Here is a 15,638-nt window from a genome sequence, read left to right as displayed (position 1 = left end):
TTTTGAAAAACTTCTTATCTCAGTTCACCTCACATGACTCAACAACACACTGTGTCCCAAACAACCATCTCCATTTTGCAGAGATGAAATCTGAAGCACCAACAGATTTGGGGCAACTCCCTAAGAAGTGGAAAACTTTTAGTCAAGGGCAGTGGTTCTAAGACAATAGTCTCTTGATCCACTGATATTAAAACAGGACCCATTCCTTTCCTCAAGCTGCCCAAGGGGAAAATTCTCCTCTACTAATTGATAACCTCCAGGATTATTTCCTAAGACATATAATAATAAACGCAATTTATTTATTTAAGTGTTTATTTATTTGGGGGGGGGGGGAGGGGCAGAGACAGAGGGAGACTGAGAATTCCAAGCAGGCTCCATGCTGTCAGCACAGGGCCTCTCATGTGGAGCTCAAACTCACGGCTTGTGAGATCATGACCGGAGCTGAAACCAACAGTGGGACGCTTAACCAAGTGAGCTGCCCAGGTGCCTGTAATATTAAAACTTAAGTGTAATTAAAGCAATGGCTGGAGACCAGAGGCCTGTGACCCTAACACAAATGAATGAAAACACTGAAACCCTCCTAACTAAAGAAAAGTCTCACAGGCACATGGAGAGCAGGAGTGCAAGGGAAGAAGGCAGGCAGTGACTCGTCTTTAAAGTGTGAGAAAACCCGCACAATTTGGGTAAAATCAACACGTGCAGAGACAGAACTCTAGACAAGACAAGAAAATTCATATAAATAACCATCATTTGGATTGAACTACACCAAACTTAGCCGATTTTTTATTCTGCTTTTGTTTAATGAGTAGGAAAAAATTTACTTCGCAGTTGTAAGAGAACCCTTCAAATTCTTGGTTAATTTCCATAGAGCTTCTCATTCTAAAAAGACAGGTTTGGGCACCTCCCTGACATTCCCCAACAGGCCTACCAAAGACTGGACAAGGTGCGCTCACTGCTCTGGCCTACAGTGGTCTGTGTTGCACAGCGCTGGGCTGAAAATCTGTGATGCAGCAGCAAGGCTTCCAGTGGCCTGACCCTTTCCACATCGTATCTTCTTCAGATGACACGGAACAAAAGCAGCTTTTTAGAAATTCAAATTGTACCTTTTTTACAACTAAATCCAAGTTTCTTTCTCTTGATGCACACACACAAAAATAATGTAGATAAATTACAACATTTGGGGATTTCAGAATCCAATAATCACTTAGCCTCAGATACTAGGATTTCAGAAAAACAAAACATGTGCTATAATCAAACCTCTGGATTAATCTGTTCAGTCATGTGGGGATGCTGTAAGCACCAACTGTTCAACATGTTCAACTCTTTGTTCAAGAAAGATGAAATTAAAATGCCATTTTTTTACCTTTACGACTGAATATGTAACAATATTACAAAAGCTAAAAGAATTTTAATTAAGTATTGAAAAAAGGAAACAGAAGAAGAAAAAAAAAGTGAAAGATGAAAAGTACAGTATAAAAAAAAGAGCAACAGGGACAGAGAGCAACTAGGGTGAAAGCCCAGTTTAATTAGAAAACAAAAGCAAAGGAGGGGGGAGCCCAGAATGGCTACAAATAACGGATGCTGCCGTTCCCAGCGTAAGGGTTGGTGAGACTCTTCGTGACTTTCTAGGACATGACAGATGATTGCTTAAGCAGCATGTCTGAGCAAAGGCAAAGACACCGGAGTTCAAAGACCTTAGTTCAAATCTTAACTCAGTTTAGATGTGGGTTCTTGGCAAGTTAATGGTCTGCAGTTTCGTTAAAAAGGGATCAGAAAGACCCACCCGGCAGGGCTCATTTTAGGACTCAGTTTAATGAGCTTTCCCCTTATGGAAGTCCTAGTAAACAAACAGGCTCTCAACGAAGGTTTGTTCCAACTTCCTATTTCCTGCATTTTGCAAAACTGCCTTTCTATGTCAGGTTTCTGAACCTAACATTATGATTTCTCCTGGCAAGAATGCAGGTAATATGTTTCCACCCCAACTCTGCTCATCACCCTCAAAATTATGAACCTAGGTGATGCGAAAACAATAGTCAATGGGTGTACAACCCAGGTAAAAGTACATTAAGCCTGCAGGTAGATGGCAGTCTGGAGGTTCTGCTTTAACAGGTAAGGGCCCTTAAGGGGGATCTGTTTTTGTAGATATTAAGAACACTAACCATTTATGAGATTGATAGTAAGATTCTAGTATGCAATATTGTTCTGTCTAATGGGAGATTTAAAAAAAAGAATCTTTTTTCTATGCTTGCTAGTGAACGTAGGTGGTCATACTTTAAGAACATCTCATCTATTCATTCACCCATTCATTTTTTCATTCATCCATTGATGTAGCAGGAACTAAGGAAGCTGGGGATGTGAGGATTAAAACCAGCGCTCTGCTTTCAAAATTCAAGAGACAGACATATCAAGGAATAATTACAGCCCAGTGTGGCAGCTGGTCTCAGAGAGCATGTATAGAAAGTATGCAGGGACTTCAGGAGGGAGACACAGAGCAGAAAACAGGACTAGCGACGGAAGGAGAACCAGGAGTTCGCGGAAACGGGGAGGCACACAGGCAAGAACCCGGCTTATCCAGGTGGCAGCGACTGATCCCACGTGATTGCAGGGCAGAGAGGAGAGTGGGAAGGTTTGGTGAGGCTTTCTGCTGTTGCAAACTGGAAGTCACGGAAGGTTGGTTAACAGAGCCAGGGTGTGACCACAGTTGTGTCTGGAAGGGGATGCTGGAGGCAGCACCGGGTGACTGTGTGGTAGACCTTGCTGAGCCCTGCATTATGATCCTCTCCGAATTTTTACATTGCCTTTTATCTGAAATTTATGGGGACACTTAGTAACATGCGGGCATGCATTTCATTCTTCTCACACGTGTAGGAGTCTGTCCTCTGTATGAGTGGAGATATCTGTGCATGATCTCCTTCAGAGATTTGAGCAGATTTTAACATGGTCTGTCAGCATTCTCTTGCCGTTAGGCACTTACAGTACACACAGGAAAAGGAATTTGACTTCTTGGAACTATCTAGAGGCTATCTGTGAGGAAGCACTAGAACTGTAACATGACAGGTAAAGGGCCTCCTGAACCTGGATGTGGAAAGGGACAGTGCAGCCCAACAGGAGGGTATGGAAGTTGTGCTAGATTTAAAACTTTTGTACTGAAGACGAAGTCTGGGAAAGTAGCTCACCTGTAGGTAATCCACTTTGAATAAAAGTACGAAATACCCAAATTTACAAATGGCTATTTTTGCTTTCCCAAAGGATCCATTAAATAGTAGAGTCCCAATTATACACGTAGAACTTTAATATACTTTCTGTGAGGCTTTACTGAGTTCAAAAGCCTTTCAGATTTATGATCTCACGTGATCCTTACAGCTCTGTGATTCTTTGGGGCTATCATTATGCTCCATGGAAGATGAGAAAACCGAGACCGAGAGAAATGACTTTGTAGCAAACTGACAGTTAAAGAAAAATCCAGACCTTCTGCCATCCATGAGTCAGATGCCAAGACGCTTTTTCCTGACCACAGTTTTTTTCCACTCCCATCACGACTGCTGCCAACACCATCGTTAACCAGGGCATTTACCATGTACCAGCACTGGGACATTAGTTCATTCCACATAACATCTCTATGAAATGAGTGTCACTTACACCCATTTTATAGAAGCAAAACTGAAGGATAGAGAGGTGAATGATCGATCTTGCTCAAGACCTTGCAATTTACAGGTGAAGGATGTAGGGCTCAAACCCAGCTCTGAAGCCTGACCTCGAAGCTCCAACTTAATGATTAGAGAATATTGCTTCTCTGCTCTTTCAGGTTTTTATGGAAATGAAGTTTAGCCACAGGATAGTATATTTAAAATGCAATACCTGGCTGACTATATTATCTTATATTTTCCCACACTGCTAATTAGGACATATGCTTTTGGAACATGTCACATAACTTGCTCTTGAACCAAGTCTCGTGAACCCCAAAGCATTGTGAAAAAGGCCACAAATCACATCAGAGAGAGTGATTCGGCTTCCACATTGCTCTCTCCATCCCTCTTCCGTGCCCAGGAGTGAGGATGAACGGGACTCCCCATATCCTGGGGGAGCACACCACTCACCTGTGTACGTTCTCCATGGCGGCCACTTCAGCCAGCGCGGCGAGACTGAAGAACGCAGACACAGCTGGCATCTCCGGAGTGCTGCTCCGCGTCTCCGCGGCCTCAGTGTTGTGTGAGCAGTCGTCACCGCAGCCGGACTCGGTCACTTTAGGGAGACTCCTCTGCAGTTGTTCCTTTGGTTTGTCATCTGTAACGACAGGGAAATTGATCACAGGAGGATCACCATGTTCTCTCCAGAGGAGGGACACAGAGAAAACTCTGTGCAGACCATGTGAAATGAGCTAATATTCTTTGTTCACTTTTGTCATCCATCGAATACCAAGGCTTTTATCAAGGATTTTCTGCTCCCACGGTAACAAAACTCTTTTATTAAGCTCAGTGGCAACTATGGACAGTGCTATGCCCTGAAGCTAGGTGGAAGAGAAGCTGAGTTTTATTCAAGGTCAAAGAACAGGTCAGTCTCAGAGTGAGAGGGAAAAAGGGGCTTTGGCCAAAATAAAACCGATGGGACTTCTGCAAAGGGGCCTGTGGATGCTGTACAAAGCCCCTAAAACCCAAGTGCGCAAACGTTTCTGATGAAGCCGTAGGATGCCCTGCAATGGCAACTTGTACACTCGGTACGCTGTTACACCAACACTTAGGATCACCAGCACTGAACTAATCCCAGTGAGATCCCAAGTTGTTATTTGTGTTCTGAAGACCTACTGGAAAGAAGACAAAGGGCCCCCTGGTATTTACAAAGAGGTGCTAAATGCTATGAAAATCTACCTGCAGGGAAGGAGTACACTTTCTAGATTACATGGCCATTATAAAGGAGGAGGAATCTTTATCATGGTTTTTAAAACATTTTAAAAATAGAAAGCAACTGATAAAGAACATAAATGTCCTATACTAGGACATGACAGTACTATGTGCTTTTCTACATGAAGGTAATATTTTCTACATTCTTCCACTCTTTCTGTAAGTGAAAATGAGGCTATAACAACTTATAAAATCAAAATCACAGGGGCACCTGGGTGGCTCAGTCAATTAAGCATCCGACTTCAGCTCAGGGGTTTGTGGGTTCGAGCCCCATATTAGGCTCTGTGCTGACAGCTCAGAGCCTGGAGCCTGCTTCAGATTCTGTGTCTTCCTCTCTCTCGGCCTCTTTCCCACTTGCTCTCTGTCTCTCTCTCTCAAAAATAAACAAACATTAAAAAAAAAAATCAAAATCACTGAACACAACCCAGAGTGGAAAGGGAAGGGGCAACAGGCCTGCCGGACTAAATATCAGGAAAAATAGATTCTAGTCCTTATCTTCTACCTAAGTAGTCCACTGTATTCAAAAACCAAACCTTACGTCTCTGATCTTCATCTCTTATATAAATGGGGGTATTTAATGTGCTTTACTGCCCTAACAATCTGCATATGCTACACACAAGAAAATGTGCACAAAACTCACTAATTGTCCTCCTATTCTATTCCAGCAATGAATCTTTATTTGCAATTACATTAACCTTAATCAGGTATTTTAAAATATCCCTCTCAAAAAATACTCATTTAAACATTTTTTTAGACATTTTATTAGTTTTTCATCACGATAACTGTACTCTTTACTCCCCATCACCTGTTTCATCCATCCCCCCACCCACCTCCCTCTGGTAACCATGAGTCTGTTCTCTAATAGTTAAGAGTCTGTTTCTTGGTTTGTCTTTCACTCTTGTTTTTCCTTTGCTCTAAACGTTCTTTTTCTATTTACAGAATTCATTATGGACCTGTGTCCTTTTTCTGGAAACTGGATTAGGGAAGGGGGAGGGATAACTCAAAGCTGATGGAATGAGATGCTGGGGGTGCTGAACGGCAGAAAAAAGGCAATAACAGCTAAGATCACTAATGACACCCCAAGATCTGAGGGGACTGCTCAGTGTCACTCTCTGACTCCATTCCTTAACTTGGGTCCCTCTGGCAATTCTGCTGCCATGGAGGCCATGAGAAACAGCAATAGACCACAGGCCATGACTGAACATGGAGAAACTCACAGTAAGTTCAGATCTAGTTCAAGATTAGCCCAGAGAACTCAAGAAATCCAGGAGCATTCTCAGGCTCCCTCAGTGGTCTGAGTCAGCTTTAGAGGAAGGACTGGATGCTTTCTAAGGTTGCTTAATCCATTGGTTGAAATATTTGATAATATGGTTTGTAGTGACTTAAACAATGAACCAGGACAAAACACTGATTCAGCTAGTATTTTTAAAAGTCTAGGATCTCTGGGAATTTACTTAATGAAGACTATTTTTGTGCATGCTGAGAAAGAGAAGGAGAAACACACAGTCCTAAAAATTACCTTTCTTTTCTAAGAATGCTTTTGGAAAAAGAGCTGTGATTTTAAAATGTGCACATTTTGTACATCTGGGAGTCTGTGGAAAACTAGCTCTCAAGGAGATCCAGAGAAAGAAAATGTTACTATGACCAAACCCACAGAACAGACCCCTTTTCCAATGAGGACCCATACTTGGCTTATCGTCATTTGCTGGCCAATGGGGCCATGACAGTCACCGGCTTGCTCTGGTTATCTCTCATTTAAGGCTCCCTCTTCTTACCCAAAGTACCTCCTGCTGGTGACACCCGGCCATCTGCTGTCCTGACAAGGTGAGTGATCTTGGTTTTCCTTGCTTTTCTCTTTTGGCTGCCCACCAAGGGTTCTTGAGTTGTTGTTGGCTCTGGAGTGTTGGGAATGGATAGGGCATTTTTAACCTTATGAGCAGGCTCTGTGGTGTTTTTGTCTTCTGAAAATATGGCTGAAATAGGACAGACAGATCATATATGATTACACACAAAAACACAAGACATCAACATTGCTCTTGGAAAGAAACATTTCTCAATGTCCGAGCTATCTGAATGGAGAACCTAAGAGTTTTCAAAGTACTGATGAGAAAAAGAAATAAAACACTGCCCGTGATTTTCAACCAAAATACTTATTTATGTTTGCTTTGATAAATTAAGTACACAGGATTAAGATGCTCTCTCTCTCTTTTAACAGAATACTGAACCAAGAGGCCATCAGAACAACATTTTCTAAGAGTTTAGATCTCGCAGGTTGGTGGGAAAGAGAGCATATGTGAATCTGAGTGAATTGTGTCCCAACAGACTGTAATTTCTACATGTGGTCAGGGTCCCTATTTGAGATTCCCTTGGCCACCTAGTCTGGAGAAGATGATAAACAAGTTTCTCTTCTTCTGAGGACACTGAGATTAATTAAATATGTGCTTCTTTTTTATTTTTAAGTTTATTTATTTATTTTGAGGGAGAGAACGTGGGGGAGGAGTGGGGAGAGAATCCCAAGCAGGATCCGCACTGTCAGCGCAAAGCCTGACACGGGGCTCGATCTCACAAACCATGAGATCATGACCTGAGCCAAAATCAAGAGTCAGACGCTTAACTGACTGAGCCACTTGGGCTCCCCAGATATGTGCTTCTTAAATTCACAGTTATCATTGGGACATTTGCTTTCCATCACCGGGCTGGACTGATCAGAAAAGAAACTGTGAGGCCTGACCTTCTTTTACCTGTATAGAATGCTCAGGAAGGACGTGACAGACACTGGTGATGCTAGCATGTAATGAAACACTCTGTCACTGAATTCTAGAAGCAGGGAAAGTGCTCAGTGAGATAACTTAACGAAGTACCACAGGGCAGCAGGGCTCCTGGGAAGGTTTACTATAGCTTCTCCAGATTCTAACTGTAATCCCAGTAAGTCACTCAGCAGCACACTCTTGTACCTAAGCGTCACTGCGTCAAGAGTGAGAAGCACACTTGCTCCCATCTCAGCCAGGCTGGGGGTGCCTGTATCCCTTCTTATATCCTCATTTCTCCAGGAGTTCATTCTCCTTGCTCCCAGTTTAACAGTGAGACAAGTAGGGGCGCCTGGGTGGCTCAGTCAGTTAAGTGTCCGACCCTTGGTTTTGTGAGTTCAAGCCCTGTGTCAGACTCTGCACTAGTGGCACGGAGCCTGCTTGGGATTCTCTGTCTCCCTCTCTGACTTTCCTTCACTTGTGTGGTCTGTCTCTCTCAAAATAAATAAATAAACTAAAAAAATTAAATAAAATAAAAGACAAGTAAATGTAGATAGGAGTACAGCTTTTAAGAAGATATACATGTAGTCCAGTTTAGCGATTGGAACTTTCTTTACTTTTTTTAAATTCCAGTGGTCTAAGGGCTTTTAAGCAGGGAAGGGAGGCATCTTTCCATTTTAAAGCCATCCAATCTCTTAAGACAGGCACAGAAACAGTTTCTGACAGAGAGGGGAGTGTGGCTCTGGAAGTCAAGGTCTGACATGACATGCTTGGTGCAAACTGAACTGGAGGAGAAAACTGAAGGTGCTGGTCAGCAGGTGGATCTGGAGGTAGGCCTTGGAAATACAACAGTATGTAGGGCACAGGAGGGAAAGAAAGCTAAAAGAAGAGGAGGAGAGCAGAATGAGAATGATTCAGGATGTGAAAAAATGCACATGCTGGCATAAACACTTGCATAGGCTTCACTTAACAATTTTCATCTAGGTCTTTAATGAGGTTAGGTACATCCTGGAGAAAGGAGGGCTATGAATTTGTAAGATCTTTGCCCTCAAGAGATTGATTCCAGGTTTCCCACTCCAAAACAAGTGGGAAATCATTACAATTACATCAAAAGAAAGGATATAAGGCAGAAATCATACCATGATTTGTGGCTTGGCCTTACCTCAATATAGCATAATAGATGGCTATGTGGGGAACTGGCTTAAGATAATAGTTATTAAAAAGAAACTACTTGGCATTGCTCCCAAATATCTTTTCAAGCAAGTAATCAAAAATTAGGAAAAAGGCTCCTTTTACATTATAGATCTGTACCCAGGAAACAGTCTTGGTGTATTTATACTTTGATATTTAGCTTACCATAGGCCAGTGCTGTTATGTATCTTAAGATTTTTTTTTTTTTTTTAGTTTAAACTTCAATAAAAGCTGCCAGCAAAATAAAAGATAATTTGGTTAGAATGCTCCAAGGAAGAAATATTCCATGACTCTTCATTAGCCTTGAAATTCAAAGCCTCCTATAGGTATAAAGAAGCTACAATCTGAGTTTACAATGAGCATAAATAGCCTCTATTAGATATTCACAAGCTTCAAACTTTATCTAGTTTCTTACCCAGATCCATCAGTTGTCCCTTCTAGTTAGAGGGGGGAATGTTAATCACCCCTCCAGTATGATCACAACATTATAGACGGCCCTTCCAGAAAAAGCACTAACCTCTTCCCTCTTCTCCTTCCTAGGAAAATCTAGAACTTGTGGAAATAAGGATGTAGCAGGGTTACAAAGATGAAGGGTGAATTACATCAGAAGAACTGCTTACAGAAAGAAGGAACCCAGGAGGTCAAAGAAAAGACCAAGTGGTTTAGGAGAAGATGAGCTAATTTCTACACAAAGACCTGGATTCTACTCTTGATTTTTTAATTTATTAACTGCAGAACCATGGGTCTCAGTTTCTTCATGTACAGATGGAGGTTGGTCTAGATGAGCTCTAAAGGATCCATCAGCCCCAAATTTCTTTTCATGTGCTACCCAGAATCAGGGGCCTAGGCAGCCTCCAGCCAGCTCCAGAATCTTAAGGTGAGGGATAAGTACACCCTTGATAAGGACAGTTAGTTCTCTTGCTTGTGGTAAACCTTCAAACGGTTTCATTTCTTTTCAGTAGTTGCTCCATTTCCTATATATTCCAGATGAATTGATAAAAACACAGTAAGAAACCAAGGGGATGGCTGCAAAGGGATTGCAAAAGGGAGGTAGAGTAAGGCCTAAAAGCAGACTGGGACGAGGGGAAGCTCAGAAACCAGCAGACAAGATGCCGGGGGCATTGAAGGGAGACTGGCCAAGAGACACGAACAATCAAAGTCCCAGAGGTTGGTATACTAGGACACAGAAAAGGAGTGAATCAGGTTGCAGGCCAACTGGAAGAGGCAAAATGTGAGAATACACCGAAGATTCTCAAAAATCCCCAAAAAGGAGGCAATGTCACCTTTCTAGATATTGTCTCCTCTAAACTTAATGCCAGATCAGGAAGCAATCATGGGGCCTGCAGATCATCCACATTTGAAGAGGTACGTGATGAGATCTTGTTAGAATTTGGAAAAGGGAATAAGGGTGAGTCTGCCCCAGGCTTTGACCCAGGAGCTACCTATCTGCAAAACATCCTGTGCTGTCTGGAGGCCAGGACCACTGATACCCTTCAGGGTCAGCACTCAGAAAGAACCCTATCCTAAGAAGAAGAATTGGGGAAGGCAGGTAAGGCTAAGTCAAAGAAGTGGTTGTGAGAGACACGACAGTACATCTGAGCCCAGCAATGTTAGCAAAGCAAAGGAAGGCCTGGTGGTGAGAGACAGGAAATGGAAAAAGCTCAGAGACAAAAACAGCCTGAAGCTGAGCACCAAGGAACAGCAAGCCAGTTCCTTTTTTGTCCTTTCCGCCAGACTAATGGAAATGTGAGAAAAGAAAGGCTTTTGTCCTCTAAAAACAAATTAGTCATTTCTCTTTCGGCTTGTAATTGAACACACAAACCTACCCAAGCACTGCAAAACAAGTCCACAGGGCTAGTTTTTACACTCCACGATAATCATTAACACACTTGGAGCGTATCATCTGAGAGAGATAATGTGAGCTCACTCCTGGAGCAACATGAGGAATGTGGCAATAAGAGACTGTCTTGTTTTCCAAACTCTGCTCCCAAAATGTGGGGTAAATTTTTTGAGATAGCAGCACTGTGCTTGTACTGAACCACCAGAGTGCTCCAGAGTCATGAATTCACATTCCAACGAGGGGGATCAAACTTGCATTGAAATTATTATAGCCAAATCTGGAATCTCACTGCCTTTGGTTGGCCTCCCTTGAGTTGAAAATGTAGTCAGATGCTGAATGGAACACAGAAAAAAGAATCAAATGAATGAGCCTTATCTAAGATCCCAGGAGACCTTGCTGGAGTTACATAGCAACTCTTTTGAACTTGAGAAAAGAGATCAAGGTTTGTCTGAGTGTTGTGGATCATGTTTGAAAATTTAACTCTAAATACTTTTTCTCCCCTGTAATCGTACTCATATACTGCAAAGGGAACTAATCTTGAGATTTTTAGTCTAAGGTTTGAGTTGTTTTATTTTTTTCCTTTTAGGATGCCATTTATAATAGCATCATCTGAGCCAAATGAGGGGCTCAGGTATGCCTGAAAATCCCAAACTGTAAGCCGCCAATGTACTTTAGTGGAAAGAGTGCTGGTTTCTTCCTTTCCCGCTTATGTTGGTCAGGCTTCATTTCTTTATCACGTATTTGGGGCTAATAAGCCCTCCTGAATTCACTGGGTCTCCTGCCAAGATTAGTTTTAGAAAAACTATTGTGAAAGCCCTCAGGAAACTATAAAGTAATATTAAGTATTAATTATCATCATCATTATTATGACAGTTAGAAACCTCCAGCTTAAGCATGAGCACTGGACACCGTAACTTGGTAGAAAGATAAACACAGTGGCAGATACAAGTCACCCTGGTTTATCTGAAAAGTTAACCTTTAATTCTAGGCTGATAGGCAATCTTTTTTTATGATCTGCAAAAGTTTCAAGAAATGGCTTGGTGATTTTGAATTTTAAAAGCATAGGGGAAAATGCTTAAAACAGATTATAGGCTTAGCATTTAAACGGCAGGTATGATTTCTAAGCACCTAAAGATTTCTGATATTTTGGGGAAAAATGAATTTTGGGAAAAAAGTTATACTCAGCATGATGCCAAGAAAGCATAGTAAACTTTAAGTCATCCCCTCTGAACCAAAGTCTGGAACAGCTCACAGCTGCGTGCCCTCAGTTGAATGAACTAGTATAGGCATCAGCTACGAACAACTCCTGTCTAACCTCTAACTAGGATGGCCAACATGTATTAAAATTCTCCCAATTAACAGTTTCATCTTCCGTCCTTATGTATTTGTACTCTCCCAAGGTAAAGTTTTAACAAGCAATGGTATGACCATAGGTGAAAGAGGATGAAGTAAAGGGCCTAGATAATTCACAAAGTACACAGTCACCACCTGAACAAGGAAATACAGGGGAAGGTATGAAAATAAATAGCCAAAAAAGGTCACTTTAAATTACTGGTAATTTCTGATACACAAACGGATTCCTTTTTTCCTGGCCACATAAAATGAATATGCACTCCATGCCAAGCAATTTTCAGTGCATGTTCTTCCAAGTTTATGATGTATTCATATACATTAATGATAAATATAATAGCACCAATAATAGCTCTATTCCCACTAAACCCTTGGGACTGCCTAGAAGACTGAAATTGATTTACTTTTCTGCCCCCTATAGGGCAGAATTAGGGCTGCAGAATAAGGTAACTTTCATCAACCCACTTCATACCATGGTAATAATGCAAGGAGGAGTGGGGAAAAGACATCTGAGGTTGATGTATTACTACCTCTCATCATTCACCCCAGCCCTAAACACACGCATCACACACACACTTGGTACCCATACGGAGAGTGAACCTAGTGAGGTTAAACACAATTTGTCCCGCTGAAAACTGCTCAGTAGTGGCAGATCTAAGACTAACACCCAGGTCTCCTGATTCCAACCTGATTCATTCTTTCTACCACAATGCACGTGCTATGACACCATGTTCTACATGAGACACGGTTTCATTCTTTAAAAAAGAAAACATTTAGAACAGTGTCATTCCAAGTAAAGAGTAATATGGTCTTAAGTGCCTCTTAGACTTCTTTGACTATTCCTCAGTGCCTTACATTTACCAAGTGTGAGCAGAATATGTCTTTAAAATACACAAGAGCTAATATATATCACATTTTGGATGTTAGCATTTAATGCTGAGACCAGCACAACAATTCACATTTGACTGTGCCAGCTAAGAGCACAAACAATACTCTGGAGAGGTGGTGAATGTGAGGTAACAGGTCAGAGAACAGATACACTGCTGGCAGTTTTTGTAAAAGTGCAAGGACATAAAAGCAGACATCTGGCTCATGTGAGCTGTGCCTACCGAATACAAACAATTTCATGTTTGTCATAAACCCAAGTTTGAATATTTTTGAGAAATATCTTTAACATATGAGTGTTTTTGATAAATGACTTAGGCCAAATGTGCATTTTAATTTTCTTCTCTCTTTCAGGATACAAATGAGAGTGTATCTGGGAATCAAGAGATGTGGACTTCTTCATTAAGTTCCCCTTTCTGGTCATAAGTAAATCAAAGAGGTTGGACTTAACAAGCTTTAAGATTGCTTCTAGGTTTTAAATGAAGCGACTCCTGATTAAGCGCTACCAAAATGTTCAGCTCCTTAAAAATGGCTACAATGGAAAAAAAAAAAAAAAAAAAGAGGAATCAATGGGAAGAAGAGGGCAGCTACCTACACATCACAGAAATGAGTACTCACCAGAGGGTTCAATATTTAACAGAAATTAGGTACACATCACAAGTAAATAGGGCTGTGGGAAATTTTGAAGTAAAATCTGCACCTAGGAACTGTAACGTTATGTTAATCAACATGGAACTTTCCTTGGCTATCCATAAGCCTCTGGAGCATTCATTAGAACATATTTAGGGGTACTGAGAGGTGGGCTGGGCAAAGTTCAGGACAGGAACGCTGCTGACATGCCCACGTCCAGCCAACCAGGAAAACCCTATGCTGGCTCTATTCTGACTCCTGTAAGCACCTGCCTGCAACATGAATGCAATATTGAATATATTTAATTATGGGAAACTCTAATTTCTGGTGAATGTGGTTCAAAGTTTTAAGTGCCCCCCTTGACAAATTAAGCTCCACAGGACACACTGCCTGACCCTTAACAGGGTCAAAAATCTGTCAGTTGATTTGAAAATTTAAAACAACACAATTATGAGCCCTCAGGTATAGTGCTGTTGGCTGAGCCTATATAAATTATGCCTTTTTAAACCTTTCCAAAACAGACTACCCGAAATGATACAAAGGGTATTGCTTCTTTTACCTTCTGTAGGGTGAATGGCATCCAAGAAGAGTTGCTTGTTTGACCATTTATCCCCACTTCCTAAAAACAATGAGAGAAAGAAAGTGAAACTCTATTCCCAGGATAGACACATACACTATAAAAATAAGACTACACTTAAGAGCTTATATAGGACACATTGTCACACAAATGAAGCAGAGTTTTATTTTAACTATTTAATTTTCAAAATGACATTTGCCAACTAAAATAATCAGGCTATACAGGAAATGGATTAAAAATAAACAAATTCGCCTTTTATGAAATCACACTGCTGGATAATTTCTATGACTTTAACTAAGATGACTGAAGATCAGTTCAAAGGGAATGATAAAAGCCAATATTTTTACCTGAAAAGTGATGTTTCTCTACTGGAAGCAGAGCAAAAAATAGTAACATACAAAACTAAGAGGCTAGAGTGGAGGTGAAAATAAAACCCAAATTAAGTAAAAGGTTACACATAGGAACACGGAGGCACATATGTCTACACATGGAAGACAGGTGCATTTTAAGCCTCATTCCAGAAACATAAAAGGCTTCACAAGTGGCCATGCAAGTAGAATGCAAATGGGCATCGGATGAGTAGGCTCATAGTCACGAAAGTAACATGCAGGGCGATGCTAAAGAAAGCCTAACTTCCAGGCCACGTGGCTGTACTGAACCAGATGGGAACATTTGTCTTTTGTGTGAAAGAATAGGAGTCCTGAACTATGAGAAGGCAGAAATCTTCAGATGAGCCTTGAAGAGGTTCAAGGGCCCATCAAAATCATAACAATAAGATAGATGCTCAGAGTGAAGAGATGGTGGAGGGCAATGCGTCTCTAGTGCCCTCTGGAAATAAGTTATGTGACTGAAGGGGGTGGGAAGAGTCTGGCAAACGAAGTAATATAGATTGGAAAAAGATGGGTTACGACTTAGGAGTGGAATCCTCCTAGATAAGAATCCTCAAGGGTCAGAGGGAGTACAGAAATGGTGGCACTTTCATATGAATAGGGAACTCTTAAGGTTTCAGGAGATAGGAAAACGTGGTCCTGCTTTGATGGCTGCCAAACATGAGAAAAACAAGAAAAGTCAAAGAAAATAAGTGGATAAGAGCTCAAGAAGACTAAGTTACAAAATGCACCAAATACGGATGAAAACAAAGCAATTTTAGGATTCATATGGAACACTGAAAATAGAGACATTACGGGATTTGAGTAGGAACCCAAGTGAAGGAGATCTCTCTTTGCAATTAGCTGTGGAGTCTAGAAATAATGAATATGCCTGCATTAGGAGCCCATGACACTGAAGCAAGCCAAGGGGAGGAAAAGGCAAAGGTGGTGCACAGAAGCGTTACTCAAAGATGGTTCACAATGGAGGTGGCCAAGAAACCTTGATGGAGGATGGAAGGCACCAATACCTTTTTCCGGAACATTAGGCTTCTCCTTTTTGTGCTTATATTTGCTGACAATTTTGTGGAATAAGTTCTTTTTCTGAGACTGGAAAGGACCTACAGACAATATTAATATAAATATATTTTAAAT

At 41.3% G+C, this 15,638-nt stretch overlaps 1 protein-coding gene across 8 annotated transcripts in view; it reads right to left on the bottom strand.

Moving 5' to 3' along the window:
- BBX (BBX high mobility group box domain containing) overlaps window positions 1–15,638 on the bottom strand; it is a 281,032-nt gene that overhangs the window by 5,617 nt on the left and 259,777 nt on the right. For 6 of the 8 annotated variants that reach the window (XM_027077662.2, XM_027077657.2, XM_053220801.1 and 3 more), the window contains 4 exons: window positions 15,515–15,604; window positions 14,101–14,160; window positions 6,674–6,871; window positions 4,098–4,284 (listed from right to left, as the gene is read on the bottom strand). In XM_027077662.2, coding sequence (XP_026933463.1) covers window positions 4,098–4,284; window positions 6,674–6,871; window positions 14,101–14,160; window positions 15,515–15,604 — 535 coding nt within the window. The remainder of the gene's footprint in view (window positions 1–4,097; window positions 4,285–6,673; window positions 6,872–14,100; window positions 14,161–15,514; window positions 15,605–15,638) is intronic. The other 2 variants (XM_027077663.2, XM_027077664.2) reach the window with 2 other exon arrangements.

Source organism: Acinonyx jubatus, chromosome C2 (genome assembly GCF_027475565.1).
Source record: "Acinonyx jubatus isolate Ajub_Pintada_27869175 chromosome C2, VMU_Ajub_asm_v1.0, whole genome shotgun sequence".
Lineage (NCBI taxonomy): Eukaryota > Metazoa > Chordata > Mammalia > Carnivora > Felidae > Acinonyx > Acinonyx jubatus.
Note: the sequence above shows the minus strand (reverse complement) of the source record. Positions and strands in the feature narration are given on the sequence as shown.